At 60.2% G+C, this 23,012-nt stretch overlaps 2 protein-coding genes across 5 annotated transcripts; one reads left to right on the top strand and one right to left on the bottom strand.

The window, feature by feature from the left end:
* Positions 1-2,299: 2,299 nt before the first annotated feature.
* On the top strand, positions 2,300-10,047 carry LOC138814452 (homeobox protein Meis3). 2 transcript variants are annotated; one of them, XM_070003353.1, is made up of 13 exons: positions 2,300-2,580; positions 3,646-3,818; positions 4,337-4,496; positions 4,587-4,637; positions 5,096-5,146; positions 5,302-5,394; positions 7,305-7,416; positions 7,583-7,731; positions 8,438-8,514; positions 8,814-8,872; positions 8,966-9,055; positions 9,285-9,357; positions 9,641-10,047. In XM_070003353.1, exons 1-12 carry the CDS (start codon positions 2,569-2,571, stop codon positions 9,332-9,334), a joined length of 1,077 nt encoding a protein of 358 aa, XP_069859454.1. In that variant the 5' UTR covers positions 2,300-2,568; the 3' UTR covers positions 9,335-9,357; positions 9,641-10,047. The 2 variants fall into 2 exon arrangements, with proteins under 2 accessions (XP_069859454.1, XP_069859448.1); XM_070003347.1 differs by having other exon boundaries at positions 5,251-5,394.
* A 505-nt stretch (positions 10,048-10,552) lies between these two features.
* Positions 10,553-22,897, bottom strand: LOC138814424 (probable ATP-dependent RNA helicase DHX34). 3 transcript variants are annotated; one of them, XM_070003333.1, is made up of 17 exons: positions 22,854-22,897; positions 20,006-20,939; positions 19,471-19,782; positions 18,618-18,872; positions 17,927-18,029; positions 17,421-17,638; positions 16,930-17,104; positions 15,592-15,785; positions 15,269-15,370; positions 14,856-15,092; positions 14,606-14,779; positions 14,283-14,397; positions 13,313-13,419; positions 12,373-12,666; positions 11,644-11,820; positions 11,330-11,468; positions 10,553-11,020 (listed from the first exon to the last, which is right to left on the bottom strand). In XM_070003333.1, the coding sequence occupies exons 2-17, from the start codon at positions 20,708-20,710 to the stop codon at positions 10,890-10,892; spliced, it is 3,438 nt and encodes a 1,145-aa protein (XP_069859434.1). In that variant the 5' UTR covers positions 20,711-20,939; positions 22,854-22,897; the 3' UTR covers positions 10,553-10,889. The 3 variants fall into 3 exon arrangements, with proteins under 3 accessions (XP_069859434.1, XP_069859439.1, XP_069859436.1); XM_070003338.1 differs by having other exon boundaries at positions 14,283-14,382; XM_070003335.1 differs by lacking the exon at positions 22,854-22,897 and adding an exon at positions 22,497-22,742.
* Between the last annotated feature and the right edge of the window lie 115 nt (positions 22,898-23,012).

The raw sequence follows: 23,012 nt of genomic DNA, 5'->3' as shown, positions 1-23,012 counted from the left end.
GCGTGTGTAGTGTGCGCCATGCCTGCGAGTGCATGGGTGTGTATGCACACATGTGCACATATGCATGCGTGTGGAGAGAGAGAGAGAGAGAGAGAGAGAGAGAGAGAGAGAGAGAGATTGAGTCCCAGAGAGCAGCAGCGCCACCTCCTCCTTCCTCAATTTCTCTCCTCCCTGTCCAGCCTCCCTCCCTCCCATTAATTACAAAGATTTATACCCAGCCCGCCCTTGTATGGGGCCAGAGAATCCTCCTGAGCTCTCAGCCAGGACAAGAAATAGCCCTGCAGTCCTTATGGGCCTCTCCACCCACCCCACCCCCTTTGCACCCCTCACCTCCCACACCGGCTTGGGGGACAGGACGCTTCCTTTGTTCAGAGGATGTTGCACAGCTGTCCAGGACAGAGAGGTTCAGCGCACACCTAGACCCCAAGACACAGATGCAGGCTGGGGCTGCAGGCTGCTGCCCCCCGCCCCCTGCTTCCTGAGTCTCTACTGAGGGCAGGCAGGGCAGCCAGATGAGCTTTGTATCTTTAATTAAAAAGTGATTCAAATTAATTTTCTGCTCCAGAACCCCTATCTAGGGGGCGGGGATGATGAGGGGACTCTCCAGATCTCTTTTCCTCCATCAGCCTTAAAGGCCCAGCACCTTCCACAAGAGGATCAGGGAGGAGGGAGGGGGAAAGAGTGGGAGAGGGGTGAAGAAGGGAGGACTGGGGAATTAGCCACAGCTCCTCAGAGGCTAGACACCTCCCCTACAGCAAACCCCTCCCATCCCTAGGACCTGGCTACAGAGCCCCAGCTGGCCTGGAACTCATCAATCCCCTGACTCTGCCTTCCAAGGGCTGGGATTAAAGACGAGCACCAAGACACCCAGCCAGCCTGCCCTTTCTTACCCCCCCCCATCGGCTGAGAAGGGGAAGGGCCTGTGTGGGATGGGTGCAGACTCGATTTAGGGGATACCCTGGAAATGGCTGCAGGCCAGGGTCAGCAGAGTGTCCAGGGCTTCAGAGGACAGAGTCAACTCAATAGTAGCGCAAGTCTGGACATGTGACTAAAATAGTTTCCAAGCTTGTCCTGGGAACTGGTAAGAACTGCGCACCTCCCCCTCCGTGTACCCCAAAACATGGTTCACCTAGTTCCAGAGATTCCACAGGCTCCCTGAAAGCGCTGAGGACACTGGAAGCAAAGAACCTTCTAGAAGGCAGGGGTCAAAGATGAGCAGAAAGACAGAGGTGAACATGTTTCTGTGCACAGACAGAGATACACGGACAGGACCAAAACCCACACTGTCCTTGACAGAATATGTCAAGGCAACAAGAGATCATAAAACCTAGGAGGGGATGAGGGAGGGAGGAAGAGAGAAAGGAAAAGGAAGGCGGGGAGGGAAGAGGGAAAGGGAAGAGAGGAGAAGAGGGGAAAGGAGAGGAGTAAACGAGGGGGGACCAGGTGGAGGGTGGAAGCTGCGAGGAGCAGACAGGGGTTCCGGGGAACCTGAGATTACAAAGCGTGGGGAGGGGGTCAGGAGAGGGAGGGGGAAGGCAGTGGGGGAGAGAAAGAAGGGGTGGCCCCTCAATGCCCCGACCCACCACATCTCCCTCACCCCCTTCCTCTCTCAGGCCCCGTCTCCAATACAATCCTTAAGCCCCGCCCCTCTACACCCCACCTCCTAAGTGTCACTTCCTTAATCAAGCCCTATCCTGCAATCCGCCCCAGCCCTTTATAATGCCCCTCCCACCACGCCGCGCCCTCTTTATGTCCCTTCATGCCACACACCTCGCTCCTCTTATGCCACGCCCCCTCTGCCTCCCTTCTCTCACTCCCCGCCGCGCCACTCACGCCCCTCCCCTCTTATGCTCCGCCCTCCTCACGCTCCGCCCCTCTCACGCTCCGCCCTCCACACGCTCCTCCCCTCTCACGCCCCGCCCTCCGCACGCCCCTCCCCTCATGCTCTTCCCTCCTCACGCCCCTCCCCTCTCACGCTCCGCCCTCCGCATGCCCCTCCCCTCTTATGCTCCGCCCTCCGCACGCCCCTCCCCTCTCACACTCCGCCCTCTGCACCCCCTCCCCTCTCACGCTCCGCCCTTCGCATGCCCCTCCCCTCTTATGCTCCGCCCTCCGCACGCCCCTCCCCTCTCACACTCCGCCCTCTGCACCCCCTCCCCTCTCACGCTCCGCCCTCCGCACGCCCCTCCCCTCTCACGCTCCGCCCTCCGCACGCTCCTCCCCTCTCACGCCCCGCCCTCCTCCCGCGCCGGCGGCCGGCGGACAGCGGGTTAAGCATCTCAGCGGAGGAACTTCCGGATGTGACCACAGAGGGAGAGGAGAGGAGCGCGGAGCGGAGCGCGGAGCCCCGGCACCGCCGGCCGCCGCCCCCGCCCGCGCCCCGGGTCCCGATCTTACCCTCGCGGGCAGCTTCGCTTCTGTACCCCGGGGCCGGGCCGGGGTCGAGACGGGGCGCGGCGACCCCAGCCTGCGCCTTCACTGGCCGCGATGAGCCCGGGGCTGTGACCCGCCCGCCCCACCTCTGCCCGGCCTGCCAGGCTCCGCCGCCGGGAGGCCGGGCTCCAGCCCATGGCCCGGAGGGTAGGTGGGCGACCCCTCCTCCCTGCGCGCTCCTGCGCCCCCGACCCTCGGTCCCGGGGGTCCCCATCTCAGGCCCTTCAACCCCTCACCCTTCCCCTGCTGCCCCCCCAGGCTCCCTCTCTTGGAGACCCGCACCCAGGGTGAGGGGTGGGGACTGGGCCAAGAGGGGGGGCGCGGGTCAGGGGGTGGGAGACGGAGAGGAGGCAACACCCACTTTGGCTGGGGGCCCCATTCGGTGGGCGGGCGACTAGCAGCAGGGAGCAGCCGCATTCAACTTCGGGGTTCTGGAGAAGTTCAAGAGGGGGTTGGAGGAGAGAGAGAGCGACAGAGGGAGGGAGGGGGCCAGACCCGGCAGACGGGGGTGGGGGTCCCCAGTCCACCCAGGCCTCGTCCCGCGGTCTCGGGACCTCCTGGCTTCCTGGCCCTGGGCCTGGTGCTGGAGAGCGCCCTGTGGCTCTGGCGCGTGGGCCTGTCTCTTTGGGGCCCTTGGCCCACGTGTGTTTGGGGGTTGATGCTGGTTACTGAATGGGTGCTCAGCTCTGCTCAGTGTCTCATTCGTTCATGCTGGGGTATGTGTGTGTGTGTGGGGGGGTTCTGCTGACCTGTTGTAGATCATCATATGTGCACATGTGACTGGATTGTATATGGCTGGGGGGAGGCGGCGAGTATAGGGGTGTGCGGCAGTTAGAGTGACAAGATGCCAATGTGCATGACTGACAGACACACTTGTGACCAGCGAGCCTGTGCGCATGTGTGCGTGTCTGTGTACAAACAATGGGGAGGTGGCCCCTCTTGTCTCTCCTTGTCTCCCTCGTCTCTTGGTCTTTAGATCTCTCCACCCTCTCTCTCCCTGAGCCCCTGACCGGTCTCGGGCTCTTCCTCTGGGTCCTCTTGTCCCGCTTGCCCTTTCCCCCCCTCCCGGCCACAGGAGCAGGAAGGACCCACGCAGACAGCTCCATAGAACACAGGAGGCTGTGGACAGAGAGAGCGTCTGTGGGTGACAGGGTAGAGGGCTGAATCTTGGGGTGCTGACTCCCCAGAGCTCCTCCTTTTGCTTCCCTCTAGTACGACGAGCTATCCCACTACCCAGGCCTCGTGGACCGCCCGGCAGCCTTGGGTGGCTTCCCCCAGACAGCACCCCCGGCCTCTGGTCCCTACGGCCCACATCGGCCTCCCCAGCCCCCACCCCCAGGCTTGGACAGCGAAGGGTTGAAGAGGGAGAAGGACGAAATCTATGGGTGAGTGAATCTGGGGCCCAGATGATGTCCCCAGGCACCCCTCTTCCCTCTGACTGTCTCTCCATTTCACTGTGTGTCCCAAGGCTGGCCTTGATTTTAAGAGTCTCTCCATTAAGCCAGGAGCCAGTGGCTCACGCCTGTAATCCTAGCTACTCAGGAGGCTGAGATCTAAGGATCACGGTTCAAAGCCACCCCAAGCAGGAAAGTCCCTGAGACTCTTATCTCTAATAAACCACCAGAAAACTGGAGGTGGCGCTGTGGCTCAAGTGGTAGAGCGCTCGCCTTGAGCTGAAGAGCTGAGGGACAGTGTCCAGATCCAGAGTTCAAGCCCCACAACTGACCAAAAAAAAAAAAAAAAAAAAAGTCCTGCCTCAGTGTCCAAGTGCTGGTACTACAGGCATGTGCCACCTCTCTCTGCCTGTCTCTCTCCATCTCCATCCCCCAGTCTTCTCTCTGGGCCCCTTGTCTCCTCCCACTCAGTCCATCACCCCTCCTAAGCTCTCTGCTTCCCTCTCCAGACACCCACTCTTCCCTCTGCTGGCCCTGGTCTTTGAGAAGTGTGAACTGGCCACCTGCTCACCCCGCGATGGCACCGGGGCTGGGCTGGGCACCCCTCCCGGAGGAGATGTCTGCTCCTCAGATTCCTTCAATGAGGACATCGCTGCCTTTGCCAAGCAGGTGAGTGGCCCTGCTTGAGGGCCGCCGGAGAGCCAGAGGGGCGATGGGCAAGAGAGGGGATCGCATCAGATGCCTCTTGTTCCTTCCCAGATCCGCTCCGAGAGGCCACTGTTCTCCTCCAACCCAGAGCTGGACAATCTGGTGAGGACCAGGCCATCCCCACCGCTGCCCTCCACACCCTGGCGTTGGCTGTGATGGGGGAGGGTGGGGTGGGGAAGAGGAGAGAGAGGGAGAGAGAGGAAGAAGCAGAGGACGAAGGAGAGAGACATATGTTGGCTTCTCCATTTCCTTGAGTTCCAAGCTCCCATGAGGATGTCCCTGTGCGCCCAGCCTTTTCGCAAAGGCTTCTGGGAAACGGGGCTTGCTGGTGTAGGGTGGGGTCCGCACAGAGGGTGGGCAGGTGACATGTAGGGCTTGGCGCTGCATAAATGCACCTCAGCCCTTTTCTTTCCCTAACTCCATCTCTGCCCTCGGCTCCTCCACACCCATTGTCCTCATCTGCTTTGTCCCCCTGTCCATCTGTCACTCTGTCCCCATTTGCCACTCGGGCCTTGTCTGTCACTCTGTCTTCCTGTTCCTCTGTCTCCCTCTCTCCCCAGATGATCCAGGCCATCCAGGTGCTTCGCTTCCACCTGCTGGAGCTGGAGAAGGTGAGGGCTTCTGGCCTGCCCCATGTCACCTCTTACCCCTCGCCCCTGTGCACCCCAGCCCTGGCCCCCTGGGTGCCCCCCCCAGTACCCCGGTGCCCCCCCAGGTCCACGACCTGTGCGACAACTTCTGTCACCGCTACATCACCTGCCTCAAGGGGAAGATGCCCATCGACCTGGTCATCGAGGACCGGGACGACGGCTGCAGGGAGGACCTGGAGGACTACTCCTGCACAGGCTTCCCAGACCAGGTGGGCGGGGCGCTGGACGTTGCCTGGCAACTGGGGCTGGGCCTGGCCCGCCATGGGGCATGCATTGTGCATACTGCAAACATACTGCAGCCACACAGCAGCGTCCCTCCTCCCCCACCCCACCCCAGTGTGGAAATGGATCCACAGAACACCAGGTATCTGGGAAAACCCAGATACGGTCACACTGGACTCCAGGACAGCAAACACACACACACACACACACACACACACACACACACACACACACACACACACACACAGGGGGTATGGTGACACATGCCTGTAATCCCAGCATTCATAGAGATAGGAGGATGAAGGGTTCAAGACCATTTTGGTCTACCGACCACAATCAGTCTCAAAAAAAAAAAATACATACATAAAACCCTCCAATGCCAAGATCACATGGCAGTCAGTCTCCGTTACACTCGCCCTGCAATTTTGTTGACTTAAGACCCCGGACACAATCACAGCACCCACACAGGATACAGCTGTGTGGAGTGGACAGACAGCGGGAAGCCATAGGGACCAGTCAGGCCAGGCAAACACAGTTCCACACAGCCAGCAGTGACCCAGCATGGCATGAAGTCAGACCCGGACAGCAGCTCTGGGTCAGAAACACAGGCCTTCAATCACCCACTGCCTGGCTCCAGGACCACCACCCACCCTGCAGCCACGCCCTCCCCGGGGACAGCCACTGTGTCCCAGGATCTCAAGTGAAAACACCCACACTCAAGTCACATTCAGTAATGTGCCAGTGGACACTGTCAGGACAGAGCCTGGAGTTGTGACACAGGTCTGTAGTCCCAGTGCTCGGGAAGCAGAGACAAGAGGACCTTGGGTTCCAGGCCAGCTGGGGTAAAATTAGCCTGCCTGAAAATAAAATACAATAGGGCTGCAGTAGCCAGGCGCTGGTGGCTCACGCATGTAATCCTAGTTACTCAGGAGGCTGAGATCCAAGGATCAGTTCAAAGCCCCGGGTAGAAAACTCTTATTTCCAATAAACCACCAGAAAACCAGAAGTGGTGCTGTGGCTCAAATGGTAGAGGGCTTGCACCTAGGCCCTGAGTTCAAGCCCCACGACTGCCAAAACAAACAAACAAAAAAGAGCTTTGGCATAACAAGCAGCAGAGAACTTGAGGCCCTTGGGTTCATTGCCAATAAAAGAGACAGAGACCGAGACAGAGACTTAGGCACAGCCCTAGTTCCTTTATATGCAAGCCTGAGACACTACAATCACGGAAAACACGGAATTTGAGCTTCTTATTTATTTTTTTCTTCTCCTTGAGTCCGGTGCAAACTCATTTAGCCGCAAAATCTGACCTGAACTAATGAGAGACTATTTATAGTCGTTATTTATTCCACTCAGTTAAATATTCATCCACTTTGCTACAGGAGTGTTAATGAGTCTGATGTGGTCGGCTGGGGTGGGGGTGGAGCCGGGCATGGCTGCCCTCCACCAGCTTCACCTGATCCTCAAACACTTCTGCTCCCAGGGTGATCACTGTAGGCCTCAGTCTCATTGACTACCCCTCCCCCACACACACACCATACCAATTCATGCTCTATTTCCCTGTTGAGAACTCAGGCACAGAGAGGTAAGATGACTCATCCAAGATCACACAGCCAGGAAAGAGGAGATCTAGTAAAAATGTGTGTGTGCATACATGCACATTCTTGCACTGCTCCTAAGGCTTGTACTCAGGGCCTGAATGCGCTTCCTTTTTGCTCAAGAGTGGCACTCTACCACTTGAGCCACCACAGCACTTCCAGCTTTTTGATGGTTAATTGGAGATAAAAACCTCATGGACCTCCCTGGATCTCAGCCTCTGAGTAGCCAGGATTACAGGTGTGAGCCACCAGCATGGTTCCCCCAAGTCTTGATGTTGATGTTCAGCTCTCTTGTTTTCTAGAATAATACATGGATCAGAGACCATGAAGACAGCGGGTCTGTACATCTGGGGACCCCAGGTCCATCCAGTGGGGGCCTGGCCTCTCACAGTGGGGACAACTCCAGCGACCAGGGTGAGAAACTTGAGGGGTGAAGAGAAAACCTGGGAACATGGGTTTGAGGATTGAAGTTAGACTCCAAGGAGGACTTTCATAGAAACAGCTGAGGTGTGGTTTCTTGGGTGACAGACTGGGGCCTGCTCTTCACCATCCACCGCAGTATGCCTATCATTCCCCCTAGGAGACGGGCTGGACACAAGTGTGGCCTCTCCCAGTTCTGGGGGAGAGGACGAGGAACTGGACCAGGAGCGGCGGCGGAACAAGAAGAGGGGAATCTTTCCCAAGGTGGCCACAAACATCATGAGAGCCTGGTTGTTCCAGCACCTGTCGGTGAGCCCAACGCCCAGGGAGGAGAGGGAGGCGGCTGCCCACGATCCCCGAGGGCCCCCAGAGATGGGAGATGGGGGAGGGAGGGGTCAGACCTCAGCAGTACCTGTGTGCCAGGTGCTCCCCACCCGCCCCCCATCCCAATGTACCCCGTGAAGGAGGGAGTCAATATTGTTTCCACTGTGCTAATGGGGAGACTGGAGACCAGGGGGGTCAGGGGATGAGCTCAAAGTCACACCGCCAGATGTGGGTTCAAATGCAGGTTGTGTGGCCTCAGCCACCCCACCACACAGCTTTATGGAGAGAGCTAGCTATATGAAGACCGGGGAGACTGATGGGGAGACATGGGGTTGTCCCAATCAAAGTGAGGTAGCGGGCGGAGAGACCGAGTCACGGGGTAGGGGGAGACGCCGATGGATTATGGGAGAGGAGCAGGGGGTCTCTGACACAGGGCCTCCGCTGCCAGCCTCCACCTTGCTGGCCTCTCGGGGAGCTGGCCAATTAGGCCCTAAGAGCTGGAAGCGGCGGGGGAGGGGGGCTTGCGGTGTGATCATGACCCGAGCTTGGCTCTGGCAAAGCCTCGGAGACTCAGGGGCAGACCTGGGCCCCGAGCCAGCCGGCTGCTCCATCCGGGGCTCCGGCACACCAGGCCGGAACTTGGGGATCAGATGCGGCCTGGCAGGAGGGTGACTCTCGCTGGTGGCCGCAGCACCCGTACCCCTCGGAGGAGCAGAAGAAACAGTTGGCCCAGGACACGGGCCTCACCATTCTGCAAGTGAACAACTGGTGAGCCAGGACCCGGACTGAGGATGGGCGGGGCCGGGGCCGCGGCGGGCGGAGCTTAGACGGAGGGTGGGTGGGGCCTGGGCCGAAGTAGGGCCGGGCCGAGACCGAGGGTGGGCGGGGCCCGGGCCGAAGCCTGGCCCGGCCGCGGGTGGGCGGGGCCGAGCCTGAGGGCGGGGCCGCTCCGGCGCTGTCCGTGGTGCTGAAGGAGGCCGCGGGCCGCGCGTTCCCCGGCCGCCTATGCTCTCGGTGGATCCGGGCTCGGTCTTCACACCCCGTGCCGTGTCCACGGCCGCTTCCAGGTTCATTAACGCCCGGAGACGCATCGTGCAGCCCATGATCGATCAGTCCAACCGCACAGGTACAGGGTGGGCGTGATCAGGGCATCAGAGGTGGGTCCTGCCTCCTCCCGCCCCACCCCGGGCTCAGCCGGCACCCCTGACCCCCTCCGCAGGGCAGGGCACAGGCTTCAGCCCCGAGGGCCAGCCCGCGGCCGGATACACGGAGATTCAGCCGCAGCAGCACCCGACCGTCCGGCAGCCCGGTAAGACCTCGCCCTCGGGCCGAGACACGCCCACAGTCTGGTCCCCAACTCCTTCCAGGAATAATTCAGTGGGCCTCTCGCACTCAGCCCACCACCACCTTCTTAAAGGGCCAGCGCCTGCTTAAAACATGACTCGGTCTATCCTGGTAGAGGGATCCCGGGTGAAGGAAGGGTGGGAGTTACAGATATCTTGGGTAGGAATACCACCAACTCCTCTCTTGTCCTCCAGGATCGGCGGGGATGAGTGTGAACTTGGAAGGAGAATGGCACTATCTATAGAGGCTGGACTCATTCAGGAGATGGTGAGTGGCCGGCTCCCTAGACTCCGGTCATTCCCCAAAGGCAAGGGTCTCTTAAGATTTGGTGGAAGATGGGTCATCCCCTCGCCTGTCCACCCCTTCCCATCCATTCATGCATCTGTGCATCTGTATGTTCCACCCAACCACCAATCCACATTCCCACCCAGACAGGTGGCCATTCAGGGTGGGCTTCCTAGAGGAAGCCATGTGCAAAGTCTTCCTCTGTCCCTGCTGGGATGGTGGGGGCAATACCCCCAACCCGTTTTTTTCCTTCTCTGTGCCACAGGCCCCAGCCTCCACATTGTGAGCACCAGCCTTGCACCTAGCTCGTCCTCACCGTCCTCACCATGCCCTCTAACTTCAGGACTCCAAAGGCCTCTTTGTTCAACGCCTACCTCCCTGGGGCCCCACTGGGACATGGGGGACACTCCAGGCCCTGCCCCCCTCTTCTGCTTTTGTGCTTGGGACCAAGCTGAGAACTGGGTCAGGGTTTGCAGAAGACGGCGGCTGGGGGCCCCACCACCAGGGCAGAGAAGGGATTGGGGGGTGCACTGGGACTATCGCGGAAGGAGGGTCACCCAGGCCTGATCTTTGGGGAGATTCTGGTATCTTCCCACCACTCCCTTGCCTCCCTCATCTCTCTTCTCTAATGTCTTCTACTTTTTTTTTAATGATAAAGTCTTAAAAACACAATGTCACCAGAGTCCTGCTGTCTCTTCTAAGATTGCAATTCTCACACATCTGAGGTTCAAGAATCTCCAAAATATAACTGCTAGTCTTTGTCCTGCGCATATCGTTACCTATTGCAATGTAACAAGCTTCCCTGAAACTTGGTAGCTCAAAACATCAACTGTTACTAAGTTCATTGTGTGGCAGGGTGGCATTTTAGGCTGGGCAGCTCTGGGGGCTCCCTCATATATATATATATATATATTTTTTTTTTTTTTTTTGGATCCAGTCGTGGGGCCTGAACTCTGGGCCTGGGCGCTGTCCCTCAGCTCTTCAGCTCAAGGCTAGCGCTCTACCACTTGAGCCACAGAGCCACTTCCGGCTTTTTTTTTCCTGCTTATGTGGTGCTGAGGAATCAAACCCAGGGCCTCATGCATGCAAGGCAAGCGCTCTACCACTGAGCCACCTTCCCAGCCCTCCCTCCCATATTTGTGTAGCTCTCATTTGGTTTGTACACTCACAGTCCACATAGCCATAAAAATGAAATTATTCCAAAGCAACCCATATGGATGGGCAAATGCAGGCCTCACAATGGGAGAGAAGGGAAGGGAAAAGCGGGAGGGGAGAGGGAGAAGTAGAGCTGCTGCACTGCCCAGCTGGTGGAACAGGCTCCCAAGGTAGTCAGATGGATTCATTTGCATAATCACACCTACGCCAAGGGCAGGGCAGCAGGGCTCACAGGTGCTGCTGATGTATATTTGGCTGGCCACACCCACACTGTGGGTGGGCCCCTGAGGATCACAGGCGCAGTCTGTGTATATTTGCATAGGCACACCCACACCAGTGGTGGCTGTGGGCTGTGGGGCTCACAGGTGCTGCCGCCGGTGCCGCAGGGCCTCAGTGGGGGAGAACAGGAAGTCCTGGCCGCAGGTGTCGCAGTGGTAGGGCCTCTGCAGGGCGGATGCCTTCTGGATGGGTGCGGGGGCTTCTTCTGCCTCTGTGGAGGAAGGGCGGCTTCAGAGGCTGCTCTGCACTGCGCGGTCCCCCCCCCCACTCCACCCTGGCCCCTGGGCTCAGGCCCATAGGGAATGTGTCTTTGCCCAGGGAGTCCCAGGGGACAGGCTTGAAGGTGCTGTGACCCTCTGGGTGGCAGGACAGGAGACTAGGCCAGGGTGACAAAGAGGGTGCCGGGGTATAAGGAGAAAGTGGCAAGCAAGGGTGTGTGTGTAGGGGGGTGCTTTCCTGACAAAGCCAGGTGGCATCAGGGTGGACGCCGGGGCACACAGCTGACACGGCCGGTCCTGACCTGCGCCATCCTCCTGTGGGGCCTGGGCACAGGTGTTCTCGTGGGCAATGCGCTCCAACGGCGTGAGCGGCAGGTGCAGGCCGCAGTGCGGGCAGGTCCAGAAGGTGCGCAGACAGTCACTGTACAGGTCTGTGTCGCTCTGCGTGGGGACCAGTGACAGGAGGCCATGAGCTAGGGCCTGGGCCTCCCCACCTGAACCCCTCCCAGGACCCGTGGGGAGGGGTCAGTTTCAGGGTGGGAGCAGGGGTGGGGGCCTAGAAAACCCCACCTCCAGGGCAGAGGGCTGAGGGGGCTGAGGCAGGGTTGGTGCTCACCACAAGGCAGTTGTAGGTGAGGAAGTCAGTGACCACGTAGCCCCCTTTGGTGGGGTGGGGGGACAGGGTGGAGTCTCCAAAGAGACCAGGGAGACTAGGGGCGGTTGTGACCGTCTGGGGTCCCACATAGAGGTTCTGGATCTCAAGGCCTGTGAGCCGCCGCAGGCTGTAGGGAACCTACAGAGGACAGAGAGCAGAGCACCTAGATCCACCGATACCTGAAGCCCCACAGCAATTTCATTATGAGAATCAACTCATGAAGCCGCTCACAAGTTCCCCACGCACACTCAGGCCTCCATACCCATCCCTCCCTCAACTGCCTTCCCTGGTCTCTGCCTCCTGTCGCTGGAGGACCACGGCCGGATCCAGTCTGGCCATCCACTCCACCAAGGGACATCAGCTTTGTTCCCCTTTTCCTGACTCACTGGGTTCTGCCCTTTTTTCTTACGCTCCTCTCCTTCTCCAAGAAGTCAGCCTGGATTGCGCCGGTCTGGCCCACCCACTCAGGAGCCAGGCTCTCTGTGAGAAGGGGACGAGGTTTGCGCCTGCTCAGTTCAGTTCCTCCCACGCATCCTGCGCGTGCGGTGGCGGCAGCGTGAGGCGCACCGGCAGGAGGCGCTCAGTGACTGCAGGTGACGTGTTGTGCTGCTGCTTCTGGACCAGGCTCCTGGGGTCCCCAACTGGCTGTGTGACCCTGGACAAGTCACCCAATCTCTCTAGCTGTGGTACCTTGGAAGCCATGAACTGCAGCAGCTCCCTGCCCAGGGCGGCCACCTCCTTGCTGTGGATCGGCAGCCTCTCTTCCTCTTCCTCTTCCTCAGGGCTTTGCCGCTGCCGCCGCCGGGCCTGGCGTGCCAGCTGCTGGTCCAGGGCACTTTCCCAGCGGGCTCGCAGCTTCAGGGAGGTTGCCAGGAGCCGGACGGCACTCTCACTGTCCGCCAGCCGCAGCTCCAGCCAGCCGTCGGCCACCAGGCGGGAGCAGTCACCACTGGTGTCCAGAGAGCGGCTGAGCAGCAGGAGGGACTGGGGGAGGGGGGACATGGAGGGATCCAATCAGGCTGGGTCTGAAGTCCAAGCAAGCTCCGAGTCCCAGGAGCAGAGACCCCACTCCCCCAGTGTTAGCCTGGGGTCCTGCTCAGCTTTGGGGTGTCCTGTGAGATGGGTGGACCTGGCCACCCATCCCACCCGGGTGGGGCTGGCTCAGCACTGGGTAAAGGGGTGAAGGGCTCAGCGGATGCCCGCCCACCTACCTCTGGAACACTTAGCCTCCCTCTAGCAGGGATCTGCCCGCCCTCCCTGCCTGCAGAGTGTGGGATGGCCTCTCCTGGATTCTCTGTGTTGTTCACACACATGCACACACAGCAGTGTGCAAGCTCAGCCAAGACACTCCATCACAGGGCCATCAGAAGCCAGAGGCCTACGAGCACCAGGGCGCTTTCCTGATCTCCCTCAGAAAAAGAGGCCTCAGGGCCTTTGCACCTGCTGGGTCCCTCTGCCATGGCCCTGTCCCAGGGTGTGCCTCCCAGGTATGGCTGGCCTTAGTGCCTCACACCCTATCAGAAATGGTTCCCTCTCCACCTCTCCCCTGTGCTCCAATCCCCTCCCTGCACCTCTACCACAGGGCTTAACTCAGGGCCAGCCCCATCCTGGCGCCTGCGCAGAAACCCACCTGGAGGGCAGGGACACGGACGCAGTTGACCAGGTAGGGCTTGTTGGTCTCCAGCAGGGAGACGAAGGTGAGGAGCTGGTGTGAGCGGCTCATCTTGTCCCGGACATCTGAAAGGCCGAGGGCAGCTCAGGCCACCTCCCCTCCCGCAGCAGCACCACCCCCAGGCCTGTCCTGCCCTGGTGACTCCACACGTCCACTCAGCACCGGCAGTGCCACGGGCAGGCTGCGACGGGCTATAGGTGCTGGCTGGCACGGCGGTGATGCAGTACAGCCCTGGCTACCCATAGTGACACGGTGTCTGCACGTGCTCCACACTGTCCAGCCAAACACAAAATAATTTATGTGGTTTTTTTTTTTGGTTGGTCACGGGGCTTGAACTCTGGGCCTGAGCGCTGCCCTTGAGCTCTTCAGCTCAAGACGAGCTCTGCCACTTGAGCCACAGCACCACCTCCCACAAAATAAAATTTAAAAGAAAGGAAGAAGCCAGCCATGGGTGGCTCATGCCTGTAATCTTAGCCACTCAGGAGGTAGAGATCTGAGGATTGCGGTTCAAAGCCAGCCAGAGCAGGAAGTCCATGAGACTCCTATCAACCACCAGAGAAGCAGAAGTGGCACTGTGGCTCAAGTGGTAGAGCGCTATCCTTGAGCTGAAGAGCTCAAGGTCCCGAGTTCAGTTCCCACGACCAACAAAAAAAAAAAAAAAAAGGAAGGAAGAAAGGAAGGGAGGGAGGGAAGGAAGGGTGCTCCAACAGGAAGGAGAGGGGAGGACCCTAAGGAACAGGGGCTGAGCAGGTGGGGCGCCAAGGCCTTGTCTAGATGTTCAAAACTCCAAACACAAAGGGAAAGCAAGGTGGTAGGCAGAGCACGGCTCTGCTCACACATGAGATGGGGGAGCCCACAAGGGGGGCAGGGGGCATGCAGGGGGCCCAGGAGCCCGTGGCCAGGGCTGGCTTACTGCCCCAGCCCTCACCTCGGCTCCCCTGGTCTGGGGCTTCTAGCTCCTGGGCGTGCAGCACCTCGGGGCTGCTGGCGAAGACGCAGGTGGGGTGCAGCACGGCGCCCTGCTTGGCCTGGGTGTGGAAAATCTGTAGAGGCCAGAGACAAGTGCTGGGGCGGCCGGTGGGCCCGCAGCCCGTGGCCCGCTGCCTGATGCCCAGCCCCGTCCCCAACCTCCTGGCCAGGCCCCTCCTCCAGGAAGCCCTCGGGCCTTTTCCCCTGGGGACCGGCTGTCCATTCCCCACATGGCGCTTGAGTTGGGGTACGGGCTGGGACTGAGGTGCTCAGAGGCCCCACCTGGTCAGAGTCCTTGCGGCCGCTGTTGAAGGCGTCGGGCACAGCCAGCTGCGGGTAGAGGCCCCGGGTCAGCAGCAGCTTGAGCAGTACCAGGCGCTCGCCGCTCAGGTCCTGGGCCGCGCTGGCTGCCACCTGCAGCTGCGCCAGGTTGTGGCGGAGCTTGAACTTCACGTCCTGCAGGGGGCGCTGTGTGAGGGGGCCGTGCCTGTCCCGGGAGGCGGCCCGCCAGTCCCCCTTGCACCCAGCCAACCTGGATGTCCACGCCGCCGTCGGGGGCCCGGGGGCCCGCAGGGTCGTCCTCGTCGCTGGAGCCCGCCGCCCGGTCCTCGCGCAGCCGCAGCACCTTCCGCCCGCGGCCCGCGCCCTCCTCGTGCTGCCGCTTCAGCTGCTGCAGCGCCCGCCGCTCCCGCCGCTCCTGCAGCCGGCTGCTGCCGTCCCTGGGGGGCGCCGGGGCCCCGGCCAGCAGCCCGTGGTCCTCCAGCAGCTCCTGGGTGGGGGGGGGAGCCACAAGGAGACAGGCTGGGGGATGGCTGCCACCCTCCCTGCTTCCCTGTCACCATTTCATGCGGGGACCCCTGCGCACATAGGGAGTCCCAGCAGCGGGGGGGGGGGGGGGGGGGGGGGGGAGGGGAGCCCCCAGCTGGGCCGCGTCCCCCTCCGCACCTTGAACTGGCGCCGCAGGTTGGCCATCTCATACAGGCGCTGCTCCTCCACGCCGCGCCGGCGGCACCAGCGGCGCGAGTTCCCGCCGCGCTCAGACTTCACCTGGGGGAGGGGGGGGGTCAGCGCTGGCCAGCTGGAACTCCGGGGGAGTCCTCACCCCTGCACTGAGCTCAGATGGTAGACACGGGGCCGGGTGTAGCCACTTAGAGGAGCCACGGGCCCTGACCTTGGGTGTAATGACCGACAGACGGACAGATGGACAGGTGGGGCGGACAGACAGCTGGGCCCAGCCTCCCCCTCTCCCCTCACCCCCCACCCCTCACCTGCACCCAGGCGTTGAAGACGTTGAAAAGTGTGAAGGGGTCGCCCTGGTCACTCTCCAGGGGCCTCCGGGCAGCTGCGCACTCCAGGCTGCCCTGGGCGCTGCGGGTGAAGGGCGACTGGACGCTGAGGGCCGCAGCTACGGTGAGCACCGGCTCCGCCAGGCTGAACATGGCTCCCAGGATCAGCATCTTCCCTGCGTGCACAGGTGCTGGGGGGTGAGGCCGGGGCACCCGTGGGCCCGCCCACCCGGGGCTGCCTCCGCCAATCAACGGTCCACAGAAGGCCTACTGGGCCAGATGGGTAGATTCAGAGCCCCTGTGCTGAGCTTTCTGGTCACGTGGCCTTGGCAAGAGCCTCAGTTTCCCCATCTGTGGTTGAAGATGGGCAGCACCCACCTCCTAGATATCTGGGACACCTTGTATAGAGCCACTCCCCCACTGACCACCTCCCCCAGTGCTCCCGCCTTGGGCCTGCTTTTCCTTCCCAGTGCTCCTCAGTGCACCTCCATCTCCTCCGGGGTGATGGGCGAGCGGGGCAGGAGGGAGGGGAGCGGGATGGAGAGGAGACCGCTAGGAACAGAGACCCCCCTGGCGTGATGCAGCCCTCCAGGTCACCCCGTCCCGCTGGCCTGCCCGGTGACAAGGTCTCGTGACACATGTGTGACTCACTGCAGACACCCTGTTCCCACGCCTGTCAGGGGCCCCACCCAATAAAGGGGGGTTGGTGAAGCCAGGCTCAGGCCGGAAGTGGCTCCTGCTGTGCCAGCCTGGCCCCTCCTGCCCGGCCTGACCCCAGCACTTCGTACTGGCTCTGTCCCAGCCACGGGCTCTGTGCCTTGCTGTTTGCCTCCCCTCCCCGTCCTGGCCCCCAATTCAGAAGCTCCAGGAGGGGAGAACTGAGTGCTTTTGCCGTGCATCATCGGTGCCTAGAATAGTGCTGGAGCAGGAGCTCAGCAAACGCTTAACTTCTCCCCTCCCTCTCACTGTGCTCAGTCACAAGACCCTTCCTCACTCCCAAAGACACCAGGCAGGTTCCCACCACAGGGCCTTTGCACCTGTACCCTTTGCCTCCAATGCCTGTTTGCCACTTCCCCATGGTCCAGCACACGGGCTGCAGGCCTCAGATGCTAGAGTGGGTTCCCACCTGCTCTCCCTGCACCATCCAGCCTCATTCATTCTTGCCCCCTCCCAGCTAGGGGCTGTCCCCCAAAAGCGAATGTGGGTCTCTTATCTACTGCTGTACCCCAGCCCTAGGCACAGAGCACTGGGGAATGGGTCTCAGGGATCAGGGAAGGCTCAGGTTAGAACTGGGTGCCCTCTGGAGGGGGCGGGCCTCACCTATCACCACGTCCACAGGCAGCTGGGCCAGCAGGCACCCGATGGGGGTGAGGGCCTCTGAGCTGTCCAGGGCCCCCTGGTCTCGGAGGTAGAGGATGGCGGTTTCCAGGCTGGCTGGTGGAGGGGGCTCGATGAAAGGGAAGGTTCGGGGGTCCCCCACACTCATGCTCTTCATCTGGAATAAGGACAGACACCCCCAGGATCAGGGAGGATGCGAACTACTTGTGGAGCATGGTGGGCATGCTCAGAATCGAACTCAGAACTTGGCCTTTCAAGCTCCGTCAGCCAGCAGCAGGTCAGGGGAGCAAGCTGTCTGTCTGTCTGTCTGTCCAGCACATCCTTCCTCACCCTGACAGTGGAGGATCACACAGATCTAAGCCTGGAACAACCACAGTTGCGGGGAGTCCTGGGCCCTGCCTGTGGTGCTATCTGCTGGTGCGGGCGGCCCTGGGGCCCCTCGTGGCTGTCCCAACCCTCCCTGCCTGCGTCACCTGCAGCACCAGCGTGTCCAGAGCTACCCTTCGGATCTCGGGCACAGGGTAGGGGGTGAAGGCGTCGTAGTCGGACTCGGCGTAGAGGCGGTAGCAGACGCCGGGGCCTGTGCGGCCTGCGCGGCCCTTGCGCTGCTCGGCGCTGGCCTGGCTGATCCAGAACTCCTGCAGCCGCTGCAGCTTGGCCTGTGGGTCGTAGCTCATCTCTTTCACCTTCCCTGGGTGGGCAGAGGGAGGCGCTGAGAGCCAATCACATCACCCACGCTCTGGAGGGGGGAAGGGAGGCACCATGCCCACTGCCCTCTCTCCCGCCCTGGCTAACTGCACCAGCTCCAGGTGTCCCACAAAGGCTCATGGGTGAAGGCGTGCGTCGGTGGCTTTGCTGAGGCCCAGCTGCTACCATGACAGGCTGCCTCCTCTGCGCATAGCAGACCCCAAGCCCCCGCCCCCTCCCCCGAGCCTCCCACACCTCCCAAGGTCCTGAGTGGGGGCCAGGCAGGCCTTACCAGAATCCACTACGAAGCGGATCCCATCGATGGTGACCGAGGTCTCGGCAATGTTGGTTGAGAGAATGCATTTCCGGACTCCAGGGGGCGCCACGTCGAACACCTGTGGGACAGGAGGGGGTGGCACTGACTCACCTGTTTGCATTGGCCTCCTGATGTGGCCCCCCCCACCCCCCATGCACCTCAGGACCCACCTCACCTCAGTCCCCATAAGAGCTCAAACATTTGTTGAATCGCCCTCCCCCGTGCCTTTCCTGAAACCCAGCCCCTCTCCCGGTCTCCCCCACCCGCACGGCTTCCCCTCTGCACTCTGACCCACAGTCCCTTACCTGCCGCCCAGCTCTCCTATGGTAGCCCGAGATCTGCTATAGCACAAGGTGTACCCCCCTTTCTTGCTCCCAGGCCCCATCCTGGGGTCTTTAGGGCCCCTTGTGGCTTAGCCCCACCCCCTATCCCTCCAGACTTACTCTGTACCCAGCCACAGCCTGTTATCTCCCAAATACCACCTTGCTGGCCACAGGCCCTTTGTACAAGCCCTTCTGACTCCACAACGGCGCAGCCTGCCAGCCGCCATGCCCTCCCACTGGGTGGCAAGGGCATCTATACTGGCACACCGCTGGGTGTGCCAGCAGCCCCTCAGCCCCTCCGCCTGTTCCCCATGTGTCTTGCTCTGCCGGGCTCCTGTGGGTACCTTGTCCTGGTCGGCCACAGACAGGGCGCTGTGCAGCGGCAGCACTATCCAGCGCTGGGTGTGGCTGGCGTAGGTCTGAGCGGCCTCCAGCACCGAGCTGATCTCCGCCATGCCGCTAAGGAAGACCAGCAGGTCCCCCCGTTCTTCAGGGGGGTACTTGTTGTCGATGGTCTCCAGCACCCTCAGGAAAGGCCGAGGGTCCAGCTTCTCTGACTTGGACGTCGCGGGCTCTGCCTCCTGTGGCTGGTACACAACCTGAGAGCGGACAGCCCCACGCAGGGGTGCGCTTGAGACCAAGGTGGCCCCACAGGGGGCAGAGGCAGCCGGGGGGGTGGTGAGTGGCCGGACACCACTGGGGAGGAGGAGCCTGAGGGTGCTGGGACCCCCACCCAGCTCCACCATCAGCCAAGAAAAGCAATCGGCATCCACACAGATGAGCCTTCTAGTGTTTTCTTTGTTACAGTGACTCGGCCTTCACCCCCAAACTGCCTATCCTGCCTCTACCTAGTTTGGAGTAAATGTACCAAAAAAATAAAAGTGAAAGCTTAAGCTGGGCACCGGTGGCTCACGCCTGGAATCCTAGCTACTCAGGAGGCTGAGATCTGAGGACCGTGGTTTGAAGCCAGCCTGGGCAGAAAAGTCCCTGTGAGACTCTTATCTCCAATGAACCACCAGAAAACCGCAAGTGGCGCTGTGGCTCAAATGGTAGAGCGCTCGCCTTGAGCTGAAGAACTCAGAGACAGTGTCCAGGCCCAGAGTTCAAGCCCCACATCTGACAAAAATAAATAAAAAGAGGGCACGGCTCACTGCCAGGCCCCAAGATGAACCCCCCGTGCTGCGGGTGTCCACGCACCGTGATGGGGAAGAGCCGGCCCGGCACCTGCACCACAGGGGCGTGGCCAAAGTAGCTGGAGAAGAGCTCGATGTTGATGGTGGCCGACATGAGGATGACCTTGAGATCAGGCCTCCTGGGCAGCAGGCGGTGGAGGACCCCCAACAGGAAGTCACTGTGGAGGTGGCGCTCATGGACTTCATCCACGATGAGGACCTGGTACTGAGGCAAGCTGGGCTCCCGTTGGATCTGCCGGAGGAGCAGCCCCACCGTCAGGAACACGATCTTTGTGGCCGACGACCGAGTGCTTTCAAAGCGGATCTGGTAGCCGACCTAGGGTAGGAAGAAGGAGGTCAATGAGGAGGAGCAGACCTCGGGCCTGGACACCAGATCCCCACCTCCAGTGCATTCTGGGCTGGCCTCCAACCACAATCCTCCTAACCTCTGCCTCCTGATTATCTGGGAATACAGGCTTGAGTCACTGGGATGCTTAGAGGACTGACAAGCCTTAAATGGCCTGTGCTTTGGCTGCAATACTACACCCTGTCCCGCTCACCTGTGAGCCATACTGACTGAGGCTCTCGAAGGCCACACGCTTGGCCAAGGAGATGCAGGCGATTCGCCGGGGCTGAGTGCACGCCACATGACTGAAGCCGGCTGCCAGCAGGTACTGGGGCACCTGCGTGGACTTGCCACAGCCTGTGTCCCCAGCCACCACCACCACCTGGTGCTCCGCCAGCGTCTGCAGCAGGCGGCGCCCGTACTGGGCGATGGGAAGAGCTGCGCGCTCCCGCTGAAGCTTGGCCAGCCGCGCGAACGCCTGCTTCTGGCCGAAGTCCAGGTAATGCAAGAGAGCCCGGCGGAACTCAGACACCCTCTCCGGAGGCAGGCGAGTGGCCAGCCCCCGAGAGCCCCTGGGGTCGGGGCCAAGGATGGACAGGTTGATGCGGTAGCGGGGGTCGTAAGTGCGAGGGAGGTCGGCCAGGGCTGGGAGGCCATGTGGGGGAGATCCAGGCTCCGTCTCCTCCTTCCTGGATGGCCTGAGACTCTGGTACCTCTGCAGACGCTCAAAGAAGGTCCAGAACTTCTGGCAGTCCTCTGAGCCCCGACGGATACAACCCCCATCACCGAAGAAAGTGTCCTCTAAGAGGCCCCGGGTTTCTGGACAATTCCAGTCCCACTTCTCAGGGGCTTCTTTGGCACTAGGAGCCCGGTGGCGGTCTCGGCGGTCCCGCCCCTCCCTTGTCCCCGGGGAGGGCATGGTGCTAATCACAATGCTGTCCCCAGCTGGCCTCAGTTCCAGTCACCATGTCACCTTCAGCAGTTAAGAGGCCCGGCCTACTTTCCTCTTCAAAGAGCAAATTCCCCTCCTCTTCCCTGGCATAGGATCGCAGGTGAAAGTGGGCTGCCAGCAGCCTGGTCAAGCTGGTAACACACAAGGCTCTTCACGACTCTGGGAGGGACACAGGTGTGTCCTGGCTTTGGGGACCCTGGATGTGTCAGGAAGAGAGCAGAGGACATTCATTTGCCAAAAGCTTTGCCTTCTCAAACACTGGATTAGGAATAAACCCGAGCTCTCACAGATGGCCCGGCTCATACAAGTCACACCTCCTACCCTGGGCCACTCAAGAGACTGGGCTGGGATCAAGGAAGCCCAGACTTAGGAGTTGGGGAAGGATGTGGCCTGAGCCATAAAGGAAGTGAATAGATCACCTGACCAATCAATGAGAGAACCCTTCATGAGTGACAGCAGAGCCACAGGAGGTGGGATCAGATGGGAACTGTCCACTGAGCTTGCCAGCACTGGAAGCCCCTTGAGATGAAAGGAACACTTAACATGCAAGCCTTAGGTACACAGTGCCCTGCCTGGTACATTCCTGCCTTTTCTGTCCCCCTTGGAGATCCTCAAGGATCTGCTGACAAGGGCCTCATACAACCAGTATTGATTGGAGGAAGGCCTGACCAATCATGGTACAACATTCCACTTTTGCTCTAGGATTGGTCAGAGGAGTGGACACATGACCCAATTAGGGCCAATCAGGGCCCCTCTGTGCCTTTTACACTCCAGTTACCAGGAGAGCAGAGCTCTGGGTTTATCTAGTTACTAGACTAGCTAGATGGAAACCTGAAGCTGACTCTATCAGGCTTCCAGGCAATCTGACCCAGGGAAAAAGCCTGTATGTGGGGCACTGGGAGTGATCGTGGGAGGCAGGAGAAGTGTGGCCATGTGGCTTAGTGCTCAAGGCTTAGTTCCTTCCAACCCTCCACCTCTTGGCTTCGGTCACAGGATGCTTTGCTGTGTTTCCTGGGGATGGAACTCAGGGTTCACAAAGCATTTATGATCTATATTCCCAGTCCAAAAAAAATTGAAAGATGGAACTAGTAGAGTATACAGAGCTGGGTACTGGGCTGGGAAGGTGGCTCAGTGGTAGAGTGCTTGCCTTACATGTCTGAGGCCCTGGGTTTGATTCCTCAGCACCACATAAGCAAAAAGAAAAAAGCAGGAAGTGGCACTGTGGCTCAAGTGGTAGAGTGCTAGCCTTGAGCTGAAGAGCTGAAGGGCAGCGCCCAGGCCGAGTTCAGACCCCACGACTGGACCCAAAAACAAAAAAAAAAGAGCTGGGTACTGGTGGCTCAACCTGTAATCCTAGCTACTCAGGAGACTGAGTGAGCTCTGAATATCACGGTTGGAAGCCAGTCGGGGCAGGAAAGTCCCTAAGATTCTTATCTCCAATTTACTGACAAAATGCTAGAAGTGGAGCTCTGGCTCAAGTGGTAGAACTCCAGCCTTAGGCAAAAAAAAAAAAAAAAAGAAAGAAAGAAAGAAAAAACTCAGGGACAGCACCCAGGCCCTGAGTTTGAACAGCACCAAACAAAACATATACAATTGTAACAGCAATTTTCTGACGGGAAGTTTATCATTCTTTTTCTTTTTTCCTTTTTTTTTTTTTTTTGCCAGTACTGGGGTTTGAACCCAGGGCCTTGTGCTCTACCTCTTGAGCCAAACACAACTCCGCCCTCACTTAGTTTTTCAAGCAGGGTCTCACATTTCTGTCCAGGCGACCAGGACAATGACAGGGGCTTGCCACCAAACCCAGCCTCTATGGGTGCTGGGGCTTGAACTCGGGCCTGGACGCTGAGCTGTTTCTGCTCGAGGCTGGCGCTTGCGCCACAATTCCACTTTTTTGGCTTTTTTGGTCTTCCTTGCCCGCACTGGATTCGAACCCTGTTCCTCAGATCTCAACCTCCTGAGTAGCCAGGATTACAGTCGTGAGCCACCAGCGCACATTCCTCTTTCTCTCGGGGTTTCCTTCACCCACTCTCCGGTGGACGCCCAGCTCCCCCTAACCAACCGGACGGCGGCACCACCGCCACCGCCACCCCGCGCGCGCCACGCCCCTCACCTCTCCGCTGCGGCGCGGATGCACCGACTTCCGGCACACATATGACGTCAGTGCTGCGCCTGCGCACTCCGCCCTCACCGCGCCTCAGACAAGGGAACCAATGGCAAGCGGCCGGCCGGGTGGGGGCGGGGGGGCAAGATCCACCGTGCGCCTGCGTAC

Source organism: Dipodomys merriami, unplaced genomic scaffold (assembly GCF_024711535.1).
Source record: "Dipodomys merriami isolate MVZ:Mamm:240054 unplaced genomic scaffold, mDipMer1.0.p SCAF_106, whole genome shotgun sequence".
NCBI lineage: Eukaryota > Metazoa > Chordata > Mammalia > Rodentia > Heteromyidae > Dipodomys > Dipodomys merriami.
The sequence above is the reverse complement of the archived record's forward strand: the minus strand, read 5'-3'. Positions and strand labels throughout refer to the sequence as shown.

Excerpts from the sequence above, each read along its gene's own strand:
- LOC138814452 (XM_070003347.1), top strand. Across the intron at positions 7,417-7,582 it reads GGACAACTCCAGCGACCAGG|GAGACGGGCTGGACACAAGT; the intron begins GTGAGAAACTTG and ends CATTCCCCCTAG. Across the intron at positions 9,056-9,284 it reads CCCGACCGTCCGGCAGCCCG|GATCGGCGGGGATGAGTGTG; the intron begins GTAAGACCTCGC and ends CTTGTCCTCCAG.
- LOC138814424 (XM_070003333.1), bottom strand. The coding sequence starts at position 20,710 with ATGCCCTCCCCGGGGACAAGGGAGGGGCGGGACCGCCGAGACCGCCAC. Across the intron at positions 15,371-15,591 it reads TCTTCAACGCCTGGGTGCAG|GTGAAGTCTGAGCGCGGCGG; the intron begins GTGAGGGGTGGG and ends CCCCTCCCCCAG. Across the intron at positions 14,398-14,605 it reads GCCGCAAGGACTCTGACCAG|ATTTTCCACACCCAGGCCAA; the intron begins GTGGGGCCTCTG and ends TGGCCTCTACAG.